Source organism: Fundulus heteroclitus, unplaced genomic scaffold (genome assembly GCF_011125445.2).
Source record: "Fundulus heteroclitus isolate FHET01 unplaced genomic scaffold, MU-UCD_Fhet_4.1 scaffold_99, whole genome shotgun sequence".
Lineage (NCBI taxonomy): Eukaryota > Metazoa > Chordata > Actinopteri > Cyprinodontiformes > Fundulidae > Fundulus > Fundulus heteroclitus.
The window spans coordinates 760,416-774,491 of NW_023397461.1; the positions used below are offsets into that span (position 1 = coordinate 760,416).

At 44.3% G+C, this 14,076-nt stretch overlaps 1 protein-coding gene across 1 annotated transcript in view; it reads right to left on the minus strand.

Annotated features, from left to right (window-relative positions):
• LOC110368138 (mucin-5AC) overlaps nucleotides 1-14,076 on the minus strand; it is a 36,382-nt gene that overhangs the window by 3,166 nt on the left and 19,140 nt on the right. Inside the window, exons 9-27 of the mRNA XM_036135077.1 lie at nucleotides 11,017-11,141; nucleotides 8,457-8,583; nucleotides 7,962-8,174; nucleotides 7,615-7,785; nucleotides 7,392-7,538; nucleotides 7,182-7,231; nucleotides 6,948-7,080; nucleotides 6,671-6,753; nucleotides 6,440-6,566; nucleotides 6,091-6,281; nucleotides 5,473-5,563; nucleotides 5,165-5,285; nucleotides 4,817-4,998; nucleotides 4,445-4,600; nucleotides 4,223-4,356; nucleotides 3,993-4,126; nucleotides 3,820-3,914; nucleotides 979-1,234; nucleotides 716-769 (exon numbers count right to left, since the gene is read on the minus strand). Coding sequence (XP_035990970.1) covers nucleotides 716-769; nucleotides 979-1,234; nucleotides 3,820-3,914; nucleotides 3,993-4,126; nucleotides 4,223-4,356; nucleotides 4,445-4,600; nucleotides 4,817-4,998; nucleotides 5,165-5,285; nucleotides 5,473-5,563; nucleotides 6,091-6,281; nucleotides 6,440-6,566; nucleotides 6,671-6,753; nucleotides 6,948-7,080; nucleotides 7,182-7,231; nucleotides 7,392-7,538; nucleotides 7,615-7,785; nucleotides 7,962-8,174; nucleotides 8,457-8,583; nucleotides 11,017-11,141 — 2,590 coding nt within the window. The remainder of the gene's footprint in view (nucleotides 1-715; nucleotides 770-978; nucleotides 1,235-3,819; nucleotides 3,915-3,992; nucleotides 4,127-4,222; nucleotides 4,357-4,444; nucleotides 4,601-4,816; nucleotides 4,999-5,164; nucleotides 5,286-5,472; nucleotides 5,564-6,090; nucleotides 6,282-6,439; nucleotides 6,567-6,670; nucleotides 6,754-6,947; nucleotides 7,081-7,181; nucleotides 7,232-7,391; nucleotides 7,539-7,614; nucleotides 7,786-7,961; nucleotides 8,175-8,456; nucleotides 8,584-11,016; nucleotides 11,142-14,076) is intronic.

The following is a 14,076-nucleotide window of genomic DNA, read 5'->3' on the forward strand; positions in this document are numbered from 1 at the left end:
CCTTCCCGCTAATGGGTTGTTTTTCTTTCCACTTCATGCTTGCTCAGTATAAGGGATTGCTGCAAAGCCATGAACAATGCAGACGACTCTCCCTGTAGCTCTACGGTTCTCCAGGAGTGAATGCTGCTTGTCGGGACTTTGATGCAATCAACTGGTTCCCTTATATAGGACATTTTTGACCAATCTGTATAATATGATTGAATTTAACTTTGTAAAGAGCCTCGAGATGACATGTTTCATGAGTTGGCGCTATATAAATAAAATTGAATTGAAAATTGAATTGAATATTTTTAAAAGAAGCAAAACAAACTAGGCTGCGCAGTGGGTAGCGCTGTTGCCTTGCAGCAAGAAGGTCCTGGGTTCGAGTACACCCCTGGGTCTTTCTGCATGGAGTTTGCATGTTCTCCCTGTGCATGCGTGGGTTCTCTCCGGGTACTCCGGCTTCCTCCCACAGACCAAAAACATGACTGTTAGGTTAATTGGCTTCTCTAAATTGTCCTTAGGTGTGAGTGTGTGCGTGAATGGTTGTTTGTCCTGTTTGTCTCTGTGTTGCCCTGCGACAGATTGGCGACCTGTCCAGGGTGAACCCCGCCTCTCGCCCAGTGAACGCTGGAGATAGGCACCAGCAACCCCCGTGACCCCATGAGGGATAAAGCGGTTCGGAAAATGGATGGATGGAAAATGGCAAAACAAACTGAAGGTCAAGCACACTCACATTGTGAAGGTGGTGGTGTGCTTGATGGGGGCGTACTTGAACTGTCTCCGTTTTCTAAAAATAAGAAATAGGTTTGTTAGACGGTGGCATGTTGATGTAGAGAAACAGTCAAATCTACATGAGGCCTAAGACACAACACCATTAAACCATTAGATCAGAAAGAAAAATCTTTACTTAATGCAGAGAGGTTCATTACAATAGTAAAGAAGGAATTTCCTAAACCCCACCAGAACCACATATAGAACGAAAACGTCATATTTTACCCTGTGTCACGGTGCCATTTGTAATATTAGTGCCGCCTGTAGTACTCTGGCCTGTCATGTTGGAGCCGGTTGTGTTTGAGCTAGGTGCTGGCGTGATCGGGTCTGCTCTGCCACCTAACAGGCCCAGATTCAGCGTATCCAGGTCAGATTGTAGCTGCTGGGTCACCCAGGTCTGAACCACAGTGTCATTCTCAAACAGCTTCAGATCTGGTAGATGCTCCCCCATGAGACCTCGGACGTCTGTCACCTTCAAACCCTGTTAGAAAAAGCAGGAACAGGAAGACTGTTTGCCTTTCGGTGCCAAGAGTCTTTCATTTTACCACACAGATAATGCAATAATGCTTGAGAGCACTGGCCACTAAAATCACTTCCCATCCACAGAATCAGAATCAAGTTTAATCGGCAAGTAGGTTTGCACTTACAAGGAATTTGACTTGATGTTGATGGTGCAGACAAAACAAAATAAAATAGAATGGATATATATATACAGAAGCTATATACGCTCAGTAAACTGTGCGTTAATGTAACGCAGTAGCTTGTAAGTCCTGAACGGGGGAGAGAGGCAGTGTCCAGAATCACAGGCGGCTCTTGACCTTGTTCATAAGGCCGGTAGCAGATGGTAAAAAACTGTTCTTGTGGCGTGAGGTTCTGGTCCTGATGGAGCGCAGCCTCCTGCCAGAGGGAAGTGACTGAAATAGTCTGTGACTGGGGTGAAGGGATCAGCCACAATCTTCCTGCACGCCTCAGAGTCCTGGAGGCGTACAGGTCCTGGAGAGATGGAAGATTGCAGCCAATCAGCTTCTCTGCAGACCTGATGACACGCTGCAGTCTGCTCTGGTCCTTAGCGGTGGCACCAGCGTACCAGATGGTGATGGAGGAGGTGAGGATGGACTCAATGATGGAGGAGTAGAACTGCACCATCATTGTTCTTGGCAGGTTGAATTTCTTCAGCTGCCTTCTTCAGGAAGTCCATCCTCTGCTGGGCTTTCTTGGTGAGGGAGTTGATGTCCAGCTCCCACTTTAGGTCCTGGGAGATGATAGTTCCCAGGAAGCAGAAAGACTCCACAGTGTCCATGGTGGAGTCACAGAGGGTGATGGGGGTAGCTGGGCTGAGTTCTTCCTGAAGTCCACAACCATCTCCACTGTTTTTACAGCGTTGAGCTCCAGGTTGTTCTCCCTGCACCAGGTCACCAGATGGTCAGCCTCCCACCTGTAGGCGGACTCATCACCATCAGAGATAAGTCCTGTAACAGACGGTTATATGTTTGAATGGAAAAGAAGGGGTGTCCCTTCCAGTTGCCGGAGAGCGAGAGTTCGCTGGGTTGTACGGTAGGGGGAGCACGTGAGTGTTGTTGTTTTGTTTTGTTGGAGAGAAGAATAAAGTGAGGAGAAGCGGGGTTACCGCTGAACATGCTGTTCCATCTGTTGCTTACATTATATATATATATATATGAACCCAGAACGCTCGGTTACAGTCCCATGAGAGTGGTGTCGTCAGGAATTTCAGGAGCTTGACAGACTGATGACTGGAGGTGCAGCTGTTGGTGTACAGGGAGAAGAGCAGAGGAGAAAGAACACAGCCCTGGGGGGAACCAGTGCTGATGAGCTGGGAGTCAGAGTCATGTTTTCCCAGCTTCACCTGCTGCTTCCTGTCAGACAGGAAGTCTGTGATCCACCTGCAGGTGGAGTCAGGCACATTCAGCTGGGAAAGCTTCTCCTGAAGCAGAGCTGGGATGATTGTATTGAAGGCAGAGCTGAAATCCACAAACAGGATCTTGGCGTAGGTTCCTGCAGAGTCCAGGTGCTGGAGGATGTAGAGGAGGGCCAGGTTGACAGCATTAACAACTGTTAACAACTCTTTCGTGTGTGGAAAGAGTTGTCACTGAGGTGGAGGTGATCTGTTGGGTGGTGTCGTGGGGGGTGGTTGCAGGACTGTCCCTTTGTCTGTCGAAACGACAGTAGAAGTTGTTCAGGTCATTTGCTAACCGTCGGTCATTCATGGAGTGGGGGGCTTTAGGCTTGTAATTTGTTATCTGCCTAAGACCTTTCCAGACAGAAGCAGTGTCGTTGGCTGAAAACTGTTTTTGTCGTTTAGCCTCCTTCACCGCCTTGCTAAACTTGTATTTTGCATCTCTGAATCTGCGTTTGTCCCCACTTCTGAAGGTTTCTTCCTTGTCCAACCTTAGCCTTCTGAGTTTGGCTGTGAACCAGGGTTTGTCATTATTGTAACACACCCTGGTTCGTGATGGAACACAGCAGTCCTCACAGAAGCTGATACATGATGTCACAGCCTCTGTGAACTCATCCAGACTGTTGGTAGCAGCCCTGAAGACATCCCAGTCAGTAGAATCCAAACACGCCTTAAGATCCTCCACAGCCTCACTGGTCCACATTTTGATGTCCTCACTACAGGTTTGCAGAGCTTTAGTTTCTGCTTGTAAGCAGGAATCAGGTGAACCATGACGTGGTCAGACTGGCCCAGTGCATCATGGGGGACGGCGTGATAAGCATCTCTGACTGTGGTGTAGCAGTGATCCAGAATGCTCTCCTCTCTGGTCGGGCATTTAATAAACCGTCTATATTTAGGAAGTTCATGAGTGAGGTTTCCTTTGTTAAAGTCACCAAGGACAATAACTAAGGAGTCCGGATTTCTCTGCTCCACATTCAGTATCTGGTCTGTGAGGGTGCACTGTGCGACCTGCACGTTTGTGTGTAGCGCGATGTTAACACTGACCAGAATGAATGAAGCAAACTCGCGGGGTGAATAAAAAGGCTTAAAGTTTATAAACTACTTGGACATAAAGCACTTTTTCTGGTTTTGCTTTCTTCATGTAAACTTACAGATATCACATCTTTATCCAGACTCGTTAAAGTGTTGACATCCATGCTGATGTTCTGTGTTGATAACGTGACAATGTCCGCTCGAGGCGCTCCGCCTGCCAACAGGTAATAAGAAGGTTACCGGACTGAACTCTACTCGGACGGGTAACTAGACAGTTAGCATGAAGGCTCACCGAGATAGCCTTTAACCAGGATGTAAAAGATAACAGGATTATCCCGATGGATGCTGAAGGAGCTGTTGCTGATCTCATAGAGGACTCTCTTCTGCTCAGCTGAACACGATGCCACATTAAGAAGCTTGGCGTTTCTGACAAGAGTGAAGATAAAGATGCACTCAGTGGAGCTGTAACAGCAGACATGTCATGCCAGATATGCTTATTTATTTATTCATGCTGACACCAACCCAATACTGTCTGATGTGATGTTCTGCAACATGCTGGTGTCCAATGAGCAAAGGTTGGAGTCAATAAAGTTCAGCTCCCTGCTGCCCAGGGAATTTCCAGAGGTGTTCAGGTACTTGGTGATGATTTCTTTGCTCTAAATATAACATGAAGAAAAACACATCTAGAGACCAAACTACAGCCAAACAAATGTTTTTGTAGTGTTTACTGTCCATCTGCTGTACCTTTGACTGTTCCCAGGGTCCATTTTCAGGGTCCATGAGAGCTGCCAAGGTGTCCAGGCTAGTGATGCTCCATCTAGAGATGTCATCAAGTGTTGCTGCGCGAGATACGGAGGCAAGCATCTGTACTTCCTGGTCAGGAACTCCAGTGGGGAAGGCCTGGAAGTGCAGAGACCATGAAATTACAACAGCAAAGTGTTAAGTTTTACCTGAAGTCTTGATGTATAAAACTATACAATAATAATTTGTGGATTGTAACCTTATGAAAAGACCACCGGGTCATGGTAGTCCCTGGCTCTGTTAGTTCTGAGTTTTCTTCAAGATCATAAAGCACATAATGCTATTTATCCAAACCGCCATATGTTCCCAGGTTACCTGGTTGAGCTTCTTCAGAATAATTTTCTGGAAGTCATCATCATCCACTTTCTGGCAGAGAGCGTTGAGGTTGTCTTTCAGAACAGAAACATCCAGGCAGAGGTCAAACTGGGTCACGTCGAAGCCAAAAGGAAAAGACGGGTCGCTAATGGTCGTATGGGTGATGTTGCCCTCAGTGCATCCTTTAAAAACAGGACATTTTGTGAAGCTGCTGCAAAGTTAGTTTTGCTTTACACCAATAAAATAAATATTTTCTTTATAAATGACCTGCTATTTTATAAAATAAATAAAAAACAGGTATATGCTCATTTTTTATTATATTTTATATGAAGCTGGTGAACCATTTACCTGCTGCTCGTTTGGCCACACGGGGGCTAATTTGTTTAAACAGCCTCTTCAGCTTCTTCTTCTGTGTTTTTCCTTTTCTTAAGTTTGGCATGAAACCTTTAAGGAACCTTCTCTTTGTTGCCTGAAATATGCACAGAAAAGGCAGCAATGGAACAAGATTTTCTCACACAAGGAAAACTGATTACTTGTTTTTATTGGCTATTAAGAAGGGTTATGTAAACAAACTTGCCTATTGTTATAACAAGCATTTGAAATAAACTTAAATATACTATATAGTAAAAGAAAAGCAGAATAATGTGGAGACATACGGTTTTAAACTGTCCCCAAATGTTTCTGGTGAAGTACAGTGGATGGATTCCAAGGTCCACTAGTGTTTGCTGGTTCCAGGTGGAGCGATCTCTGAAAGCATTAGACGAATAGTTTTTAGTTTGAGCCGTCAAACTTTGACAACAGACTATGGCACAGACCGAAAGAGGAACCCACAGTGTGCTCAGAGTACATTTACAGCAGTAGGTTTAGGGTTAGAAAGTTAATGTTCCTTCAAGACTCAACAAATTAAGTCTACCAGTGTATGAATTACTTTTATCTTAGAACATTTTGCATTGATTCTCATGAGGCTTCTAAACTGGAGAACAAAAAGAAGGACCTAAATATCCGAGTCATGTCAAAGTACTACTGCATGCCTGATTGGGCCAAACTTGTTGTTCCTGAGAACATTCAGTGACACCTAAGTGACCTGAAGCTGTGAGCTCCCCAATGGTCCCTTTAGGTTTTGGTTTTGTACTCCAAGATCTTGATAGAAAACGGATTAAACTCCAAACCAAGTCTATCTTTGATAACTGAAGGTGACATGTCATTTAGTCGTGTGGAACATCCCATGTGAGTTTTTTGCATGCAACCTAAATAAGAGGATTCAGCTTTTGTACCCGTATTTTGTCTTCCCAGATAGCAGCAGTGTTTCCACAGCAGCCACTTGGCCGTCAGAGAGATCTTTGCAGGCCTTGAGGTTTTCCAGGATGAGAGGATCTGAGTTCTCGATGTCGGATCTTTCCAGGCTGCAGGCCATGTTCCCCAGGACCTCCACGTTGTCTCTGCTGAGGCGGGGGCCACTGATCCCCTAAAACATGACAGCCAGGTTATCAGTGAAGCTCTTTACTATACATACAGTAATTGGTAGCCTACAGGTAATGTTTTCTACTATAAAGTAACATATTATGGTAGGGAGACTGGCATAGAAATGTTTTTATAATGGTTCTTGATTTTACTGGGACTCACCAAGCAGTTCTTGGCTTCACTGAACTTCTTTGGGCCCTTGTTCAAGATACCAGAGGCTACAGTGAAGTCTGCAGCACCCAGTGCAGAAAAGTAGGACCTGCAGTTTCCTTTCTGGACATCCTGAATGCTGTAGTGCATTGATACACAACATATTTAGTACAAATGTCTCGTTTACAAGCAAGTGACACAATAATGCTGTTGAGGCGGCCAAATGCTTGGAGAAAGACTCACTTCAAGTAGAGAAGCATGTCTGAAGGATAATCTGTGAAGTTCAGAGAGAGGCCGTCACGGAGCAGGTTGTACATGCAGGTCAGCTGGAGGGAAACAAGACTGATATCTAAGAGCTCTGCTCTAGTTGCTGTCATGAACTGAAATGTTTAGATTAATGTTACGATCCATAACTGGTGATTGCTGTTGCTTCTCATCTTCACAGTTTCTGACAGTATAATTATTATTGCAAGCTTCTTTTAGCACCTAATATCAATAAATTATTCTTTGCTGAACTTACCTGTGGTTCCTTCAGCTCCACCTTAGCCCTGCCTTTCCTCTGTCGACAGGCACGGATCATCTGCTTGATTGTGGTTTTTGACATTTTCTGAACAGAGGAACAACTGAAGCCTTGCAGCACAGACGGTGAAAACCTGTAGAGAGAAAGACAGAAAAGCAGAGTTTAATGCATGTAAAGCTAATTCTTTTTAAATTAAACGTTCATGACTAATAGCTGCGGGTTTTGGTTACTTACTGCTCAATGTCAACGTTGATTTCAGCCAAAGTCCCAATAAACATGGCGGACTATAAAGAACAAGAAATGAGAGAGTCTTCGTATAAGATGTTAATATCCTTTTTGAAAAATCTCCTAAACATGGTGGGTGATTTCTGAGACTTTTCACAAAATATCTCTCACAGCATCAGGTTTGTATTTATCCATCTAACAGCAGAACTAAGAACTGACCTGGTCTGGTGTCCACGTCTTTCTGTTTATCACGCTGATGTTTGCTGTCCTCTCAGAAAACACCAGCAGTGAAGGTGGGATCTCACTTGCTAAGACATCAGGGACATTCTGCACCACTTTAGCCGGATTTGTGTCCACAGAAATGATCTGAGAAGTAGGCAATCATTTTCACTTTTCTTATTCGGGCAATGCTGCAAGACTTTAGGACATGGTGATCGTGTACCTTTGTGACAAATGTCTGCTGGACAACCTTTGGGGCTTCCAGCATGTTAGAAACTAGGTTGGGGTTCCTGGAGGCACTGAGGACTTCAGAAGATGAGATCATCTGTATCGTCTCTGAGCGAAGTCCAACAACAAGAGTTCCCAGGGACTCCAGAGATGCTGCACTGTTGATCTGCCAGGTACATGGTTATCCATTAAAACCAGGTTATCTTTTAACTAGGAACTAATCAAGCATTCACTAATAGTGGATCCTAAGTTTCTAAAACAAATTCAGTTCAATGATCGTGCAGCCAATCAATGGATAACAACAGGTTTTAGGGAAGTGGAAGAAAAGCTCAAAACTTCTACCTGGAAGCCTGAGGAGGTGATGGACTGGATAATGGTGGTGGTCTGGTCCTGGCCCCAGTTTTTCACAGAGCCCAGGGTTGACAAGGAGGACACCAGAACTGAGGAGGACACTGACAGGATCTGATCTCTGGTCAGTGCTGAAGAGGCATTTGCAAGTTCTTCAAAGGTTTGCTTTGTGAAGGTCTTGATGTTGGACGTCAGAGCTGCAGAAACCTGTTCAATTTCATTCAACAGGTTTAAATATTTCGTGATAGATGCTCTAGTCTTGGACAACAGCTTCAAAACAGGGTAGATTTTCTGAGAGTATCTTCAGACAAATTAATTTTGAATTGTTTTAAATGTTTAGATTCTTACGCAAAACAGCTATCATCATTTTAAAAAGTTGTTTCACTCAGATTGAGATATGAATTCATAAAATACTCTAGAAAAAAACATTGCTGAACAGAACTGTTAAGACAAACAATAATTCTGTGCAGGAACGTCTTGATCTAGTACCTCGGGATCTTCTGTTCCACTGCAGAAGGTCTTCAGCCTGTCCAAGATGACCATGGTCTCAGCTTCAGTAAGAGAAGAAAATACTGAGCTTGGGACGTTTGAGGAGCACAACAGAGAGCCTGGGAGCCTGAATGAAAGGTGGAGTATAATTCAACCATGAGTAAAGATGAGTAATTTGGCCTATAGACTGAAAGACCTGAGATGATGAATGATGCTACATGTTTTAGTCAGATAATGTCGTGCCATCAAGCCATGAGGTAAAAATCAGACTGAGTTGAAAACCACATGAAACATGACACTTTTACAGGCATCAGGGACTGCCTCTCACAGCATGGTGCCATTACTGTATAAAGCCTTGCTGCCCGCAGACAATCGTCCTCATTTTCCCGTTGCTTTGTTGAAGCAGCGTTGGGGAACAAACTCTCCTTGAAGGATTGAAGGAGGGATTCAAGCAAATAAAAATGGTGGCACCTGTAACATTCAGGAAGTTATAATGTCTCGTTATAATTGTGATATTTTGTTGTTTGCGGATAGTCAGGCGAAGAAGGCAACCTTTGGTAAATTTACTTGACAGAGGCGGCTTTTGGGAAGTGGATAAGACAAACCTTCAGTTGCGTTCCATTTACACTCGATAGTTATCTCAGTTACTGAGCTTGGACCGTTCTCGGCATGGTTTCCAAAGGGTAGTGTAAATGGAGCTTAAGTCTGCTGTTGTAGGAAAGCTAACTCGAGACAGTGAGGAGCGGTCTCCTCGCCTGGTGCCAGGCGAAAAAGCTGATCTGAAATCGCCCGCTGCAACCGGCTGTCAGGACTCTGCTGGCAGCGCCGTGCAGTTTTCTACCGGCTCTTCCTTTTTCCACCCTCTCCCTTCTCCCTCATTCAGCAGTGTGCGGCCCCTGACAGCTGATGGATGCCAGAGTGTTGACCTTGTTTGGTACGCTTAGAGCCCTCTGTCTATGACAGCTTACTTTTCTCCAGCGTTAAAGCTTGTTTCCTGTGTCTCTCGGGATGTTTTCCATTTTGGAAAACGTGTCCAATGTTCCCTCGTGCCTAGATGTCTCAAGTGAAAGACCTCAGGTTTAGACTGTTCCGGATCCTGCTCTGAATACATCCCTGTGCTCACTTGGTGGTACCAAGCCGGGCTAGAGACCTTGACAGATCCCTCTGGTTCCATCAGCTGACTCCAGATCCCACCTATGCCGCTGCTGCTCGGGCCCCTCCCCACGGACTTCCATCAACCAACCCACCAGTCTCACAGTCACCGGCTCACATCTCGAGAAGGCTCCTACTGAGTCCGTCACTCCACTCCACTCCCCCGGCCCGGTTTCATCACACGGCGGTAGGTTTCGTTCACATTACTCTCTCCATCTTGTTCTCCCGTCCCCGTAGACGTGTCTAACCCTCTCGCTTCTCACCCACAGAATGATCGGGCCCCGGCTTGCGCCGACTGCCCCATCTGCTCAGCCGAGCTTCAACTTCTTGTGTTCTTGCTTGTTTGAGTTAGTTTAATAAATATCTGAAACTGCTCTTGTTTTCCGGTGTGAGTTCTGCATGTGGGTTAAACATCTTAAGACCATGACACCAGCTCAAACAGTCACGAGAGCAGCAACCAGAGCTGCTTCCAACCGTCACGTTTCGGCTAATCGCATAGCTATTAGCTTCCCCGATAAAATACAGCGATACTACGGTTTGTTTCTAACATAAGGTTTGTTTCGTTCCGCTCCACCATCATTCAAAAGTGCTATGAGCATTACTACCACATTATTACCGCATTAATTTGCAACATTAATGTCAATTTTATGGTATTTTGTATAACTTTAAGATTAACCCATTTAGTGACCGATCACTAGCCCTAGCTTCCCAGAGGAGTAATCGCAATAATAAATTAAGCGTTCTAGTTAAAGCTAAAGTTTACTGGTTTTACTGAACAAAGAATTTTTTAAAATGTTGTTTTATCAAATAATGTTTTGTTTAACTTAAGATTTGCATTGTGAATGGGTTGAATCACATACCAAATGTTGTTGTTGTTGTTAAGCTAATTAACCTTATTCCATTTTCTTTAAGATTAACTTTGGTTCTCTAACTCAGATCTGCAGTGAACCAGGATTCACTGAATCATTCTCATGATGATTAACTATTTTATTTTGTTTTTTGTTTCTTTTGTGTTTACATAGTTCCTTAGCTTCTTTTTAGTTTTATTTTTTTATTAGTAGTTTAGTTAAGTTTCACTAGGCTAGTAAAGAGGATTTGTTGATTAAAATATAGTGTTCATTCAGATCAACAGCATTCTATAATGATGTTCTTTGGATACTCATTTTATTTCTCTTAATAAATCCTTGAACTTAAAGAGAAGCTGTCACTCCTTATTCTATATGTGTGCAGAGTTTGCTGTTAAAAGATCGGCAGGACCTCCACGTGCTCAAATGATTCCTTTCAACTTTTGTCCTGATATCAGCTGTTTGGGCTGATATTCACTAGACAATACCTAACAGACAGAGTTATTTATTAAACATTAAATAACTTAAAACAGTGTGCAATAGCACAACCGATAAATACTTACTTGAAAGCACTGAAGGCTGGTTTGAATGCATAAAGCTGGGAGATGTAGTAGTCTGTCACATCTCTAGAGACCGCTGTGTTGTTGAAGAGCTCCAGATTAGATCGATCCTCCAAGAATAACTGCAGCTTCAAATATAAACACATAAAATATACTTAAACAGGAATCAAAAGTTCTGTTTTGTTCATTTTGCACAGGGTGTGTATGGTGTTTTACAAACATAAATCCGTCCTGTGCCAGATAAACTTGCAACATTTCTCTTATATTCTGGTATCTAATCTTCCTAACTCTGTGCTGTGTATGCTCTAGGCTTGCATTATAAATGTGATCACCGTGAAACGCATTGATCTCAACACTTTTTTTTATTTTTACCAAATTGGTTCAGCTATATGACAGAGCATCAAAGTGAGCAGCAGACCTAGTTTCATCCTCAGATAAATAAACCCTATGAATCAGTTGTAATGATTATGTCTGTTCCTTCCTGAGAAGTCTCACTGAAATCACCGTCTGCTCCTCCTCCTACTCTGCTCAGGTAATAAGATTTCGCAGTTACACCTGCGACGCCTCAAATTAAGGGGAGTCGCTGCACCTGGGAGGAGCACTATATATTTAATTCTCTCCCAGCGTGTAACTGCCAGATTCTTGAAAGACATCGTGAGAGTAAACCAAGCGTTCCTTGATTGCCTACTTGTCATTGACCTGTCTCATTCCTGTGGATTTGCCTGCCTGTCGTGTTGGCTTCTATGTCTGGACCTAGAAAACCCTGAACCGTCTGCCTGTCTCTGCCCTACTGGAAACCTCTGCCTGCTGACTGTCTTACTGTGTATGACTCAAGCCCTGACTATGGATCCCCTTTCTGCCTCTGCACTCTAACTACAAGAAGTGGATTGTTCAGTCAACCATTCAGATCACCCAGACAAAGTCTTTGGAACCAACTATTAGAACCAGTGCAACCTCCTGGTTTAGATTCACACTGACTTGTTCTTGGCCACTGTTTCCCACAGACAAAGACCAGATCTTGGTCACCTCAGATGCCCACCACATCCACCGATGCAAACAGGTTTGGAACCAGACCATTCACTCCCTCCGCCCCTCTACTGAGCAGATCCGACGATTTACTGACCGGCGACGAGTTCAGGCACCCCGGGTTAGGGTTAGGCAACCCCTAACCCAAGAACGCACCAGTGGATTCGCTTTGGGATTGTTTTGTTTTTTTGTTTTTAGCTGGGCAGGTTTTATGCTGGTTTGGGCTAGAAACTAACAGTGAGATACGTCAACCTGTAGAGCTGTGTCTTGGCTCAAAGGTCCAGCATAAGCATACATAAGCATGAGCACTGGTGTCAGGCTGAACACTGAAGTAAAAATTCTGACTAGCAGAGGTTCTGTAATTACAGCAGCTAGGAGAACAAGGATCAAAACAAAGAATTCCCTTCTGCCTGCAAGTAACCCAAGTTTCTTTAGTTTTTCAGTTTTCCTGCTTGGTTCTGCTCCTTGTGCTCCTAGCTGTTTAGCTAACCCTCCTAGGGGTGAACGTTTACTCCAATGTTGAATTCAATGCTGACGTTTCAAACAGAAATTAGTAGCGCTGCTTGCAGCTCGCTCTCGCTTGTTTTGTTGTCACTTCTTATAATTGTTTGGTAATAACACCGAATATCCATTCTGCTCTACAGACACCGACGGTGACCACAGACGAGCCGCAGTGTCTCTGAAGGCCATGAACCTCTGACCCAGCGACCCGCCCCTCTCCATCTGTAATTGGCCAACATGTTGCCTTCAGTTGTTGATTTGATTGGTTGAATTGTATGATCGACAAATCAAAGATAGTAGTAATAGAACGATGGCCACTCCAAGGTAAAAAATAGGGTCTGATTTATTAATTAGTCCCAGGCCAATTAATAACTACAGTTCTTTTGAACATTTAACCCTCAGTTTCCCTCATCCAAACTGCAAAGCAATAAAACCCCTGTTTGTTGTTTTGTATTGTCCACCAGGCCCATACACTCAGTTTGTGGATCAGTTGTCGGATTTCTTATCTGATTTGGTGATAAACACTGACAAGGTTATTATAGTGGGTGATTTTAACATTCATGTTGACACAGAATGTGATAACCTTAGTGTAGCCTTTAAAACTATCCTAGATTCAATTGGTTTTGCTTAAAATGTGCATAAACCGACCCACTCTTGCCTTCAGATCACCCGCTATTACCATCAAATGTAGAACAGATTACTGGGTCAATGTGAGCTTCTGTGCTTTCTGTGTCTCTGCTCTGTCTTCTCTAACATAGAAAGTACTCCTGGGTCAATGTGAGCTTCTGTGCTTTCTGTGTCTCTGCTCTGTCTTCTCTAACATAGAAAGTACTCCTGGGTCAATGTGAGCTTCTGTGCTTTCTGTGTCTCTGCTCTGTCTTCTCTAAGCCCCAGTGGGTCGAGGCAGATGAGCGTTCACACTGAGCCTGGTTCTGGTTCTGCTGGAGGTTCTCCTCCCTGTTAAAGGGGATTTTTCCTCTCCACTGTCGCTTCATGCATGCTCATGCTCCTTGCTACACACTATTACTGACAACAGGTCCAGACAAAACCGTAGGGGGCGCTGTTTTCCCATTTAGCAGGATTTAGAATGTCCCCACGGACCTCTTTCGCTGTAACATCTGCATTGCATTTTCTGGACCTAAAAAGGTAAGGCTGTTCTTGCGCCACTTTAAGATATTATTGGTTGTTTTCTAGAGTCTTAATGGTACAGCACCATGAAATATCTCTGAAGTGTTGCACCTTTATTCTCCATTTTAAGAAAACACTTTTAGCTCCCCTCCCTGGGCTGCCACCTTACCGTGGTGGAGGGGTTTGAGTGTCCCAATGATCCTAGGAGCTATGCTGTCAGGGGCTTTAAGCCCCTAGTAGGGTCACCCAAGGCAGACAGGTCCTAGGTGAGGGACCAGACAAAGCACAGCCCAAAATGCCCCTTATGATGAGTAAGATTATTGGACCTCGTGTTCCCTCGCCCGGACGCGGGTCACCGGGGCCCCACTCTGGAGCCAGGCCTGGAGGTGGGGCACGTTGGCGAGCGTC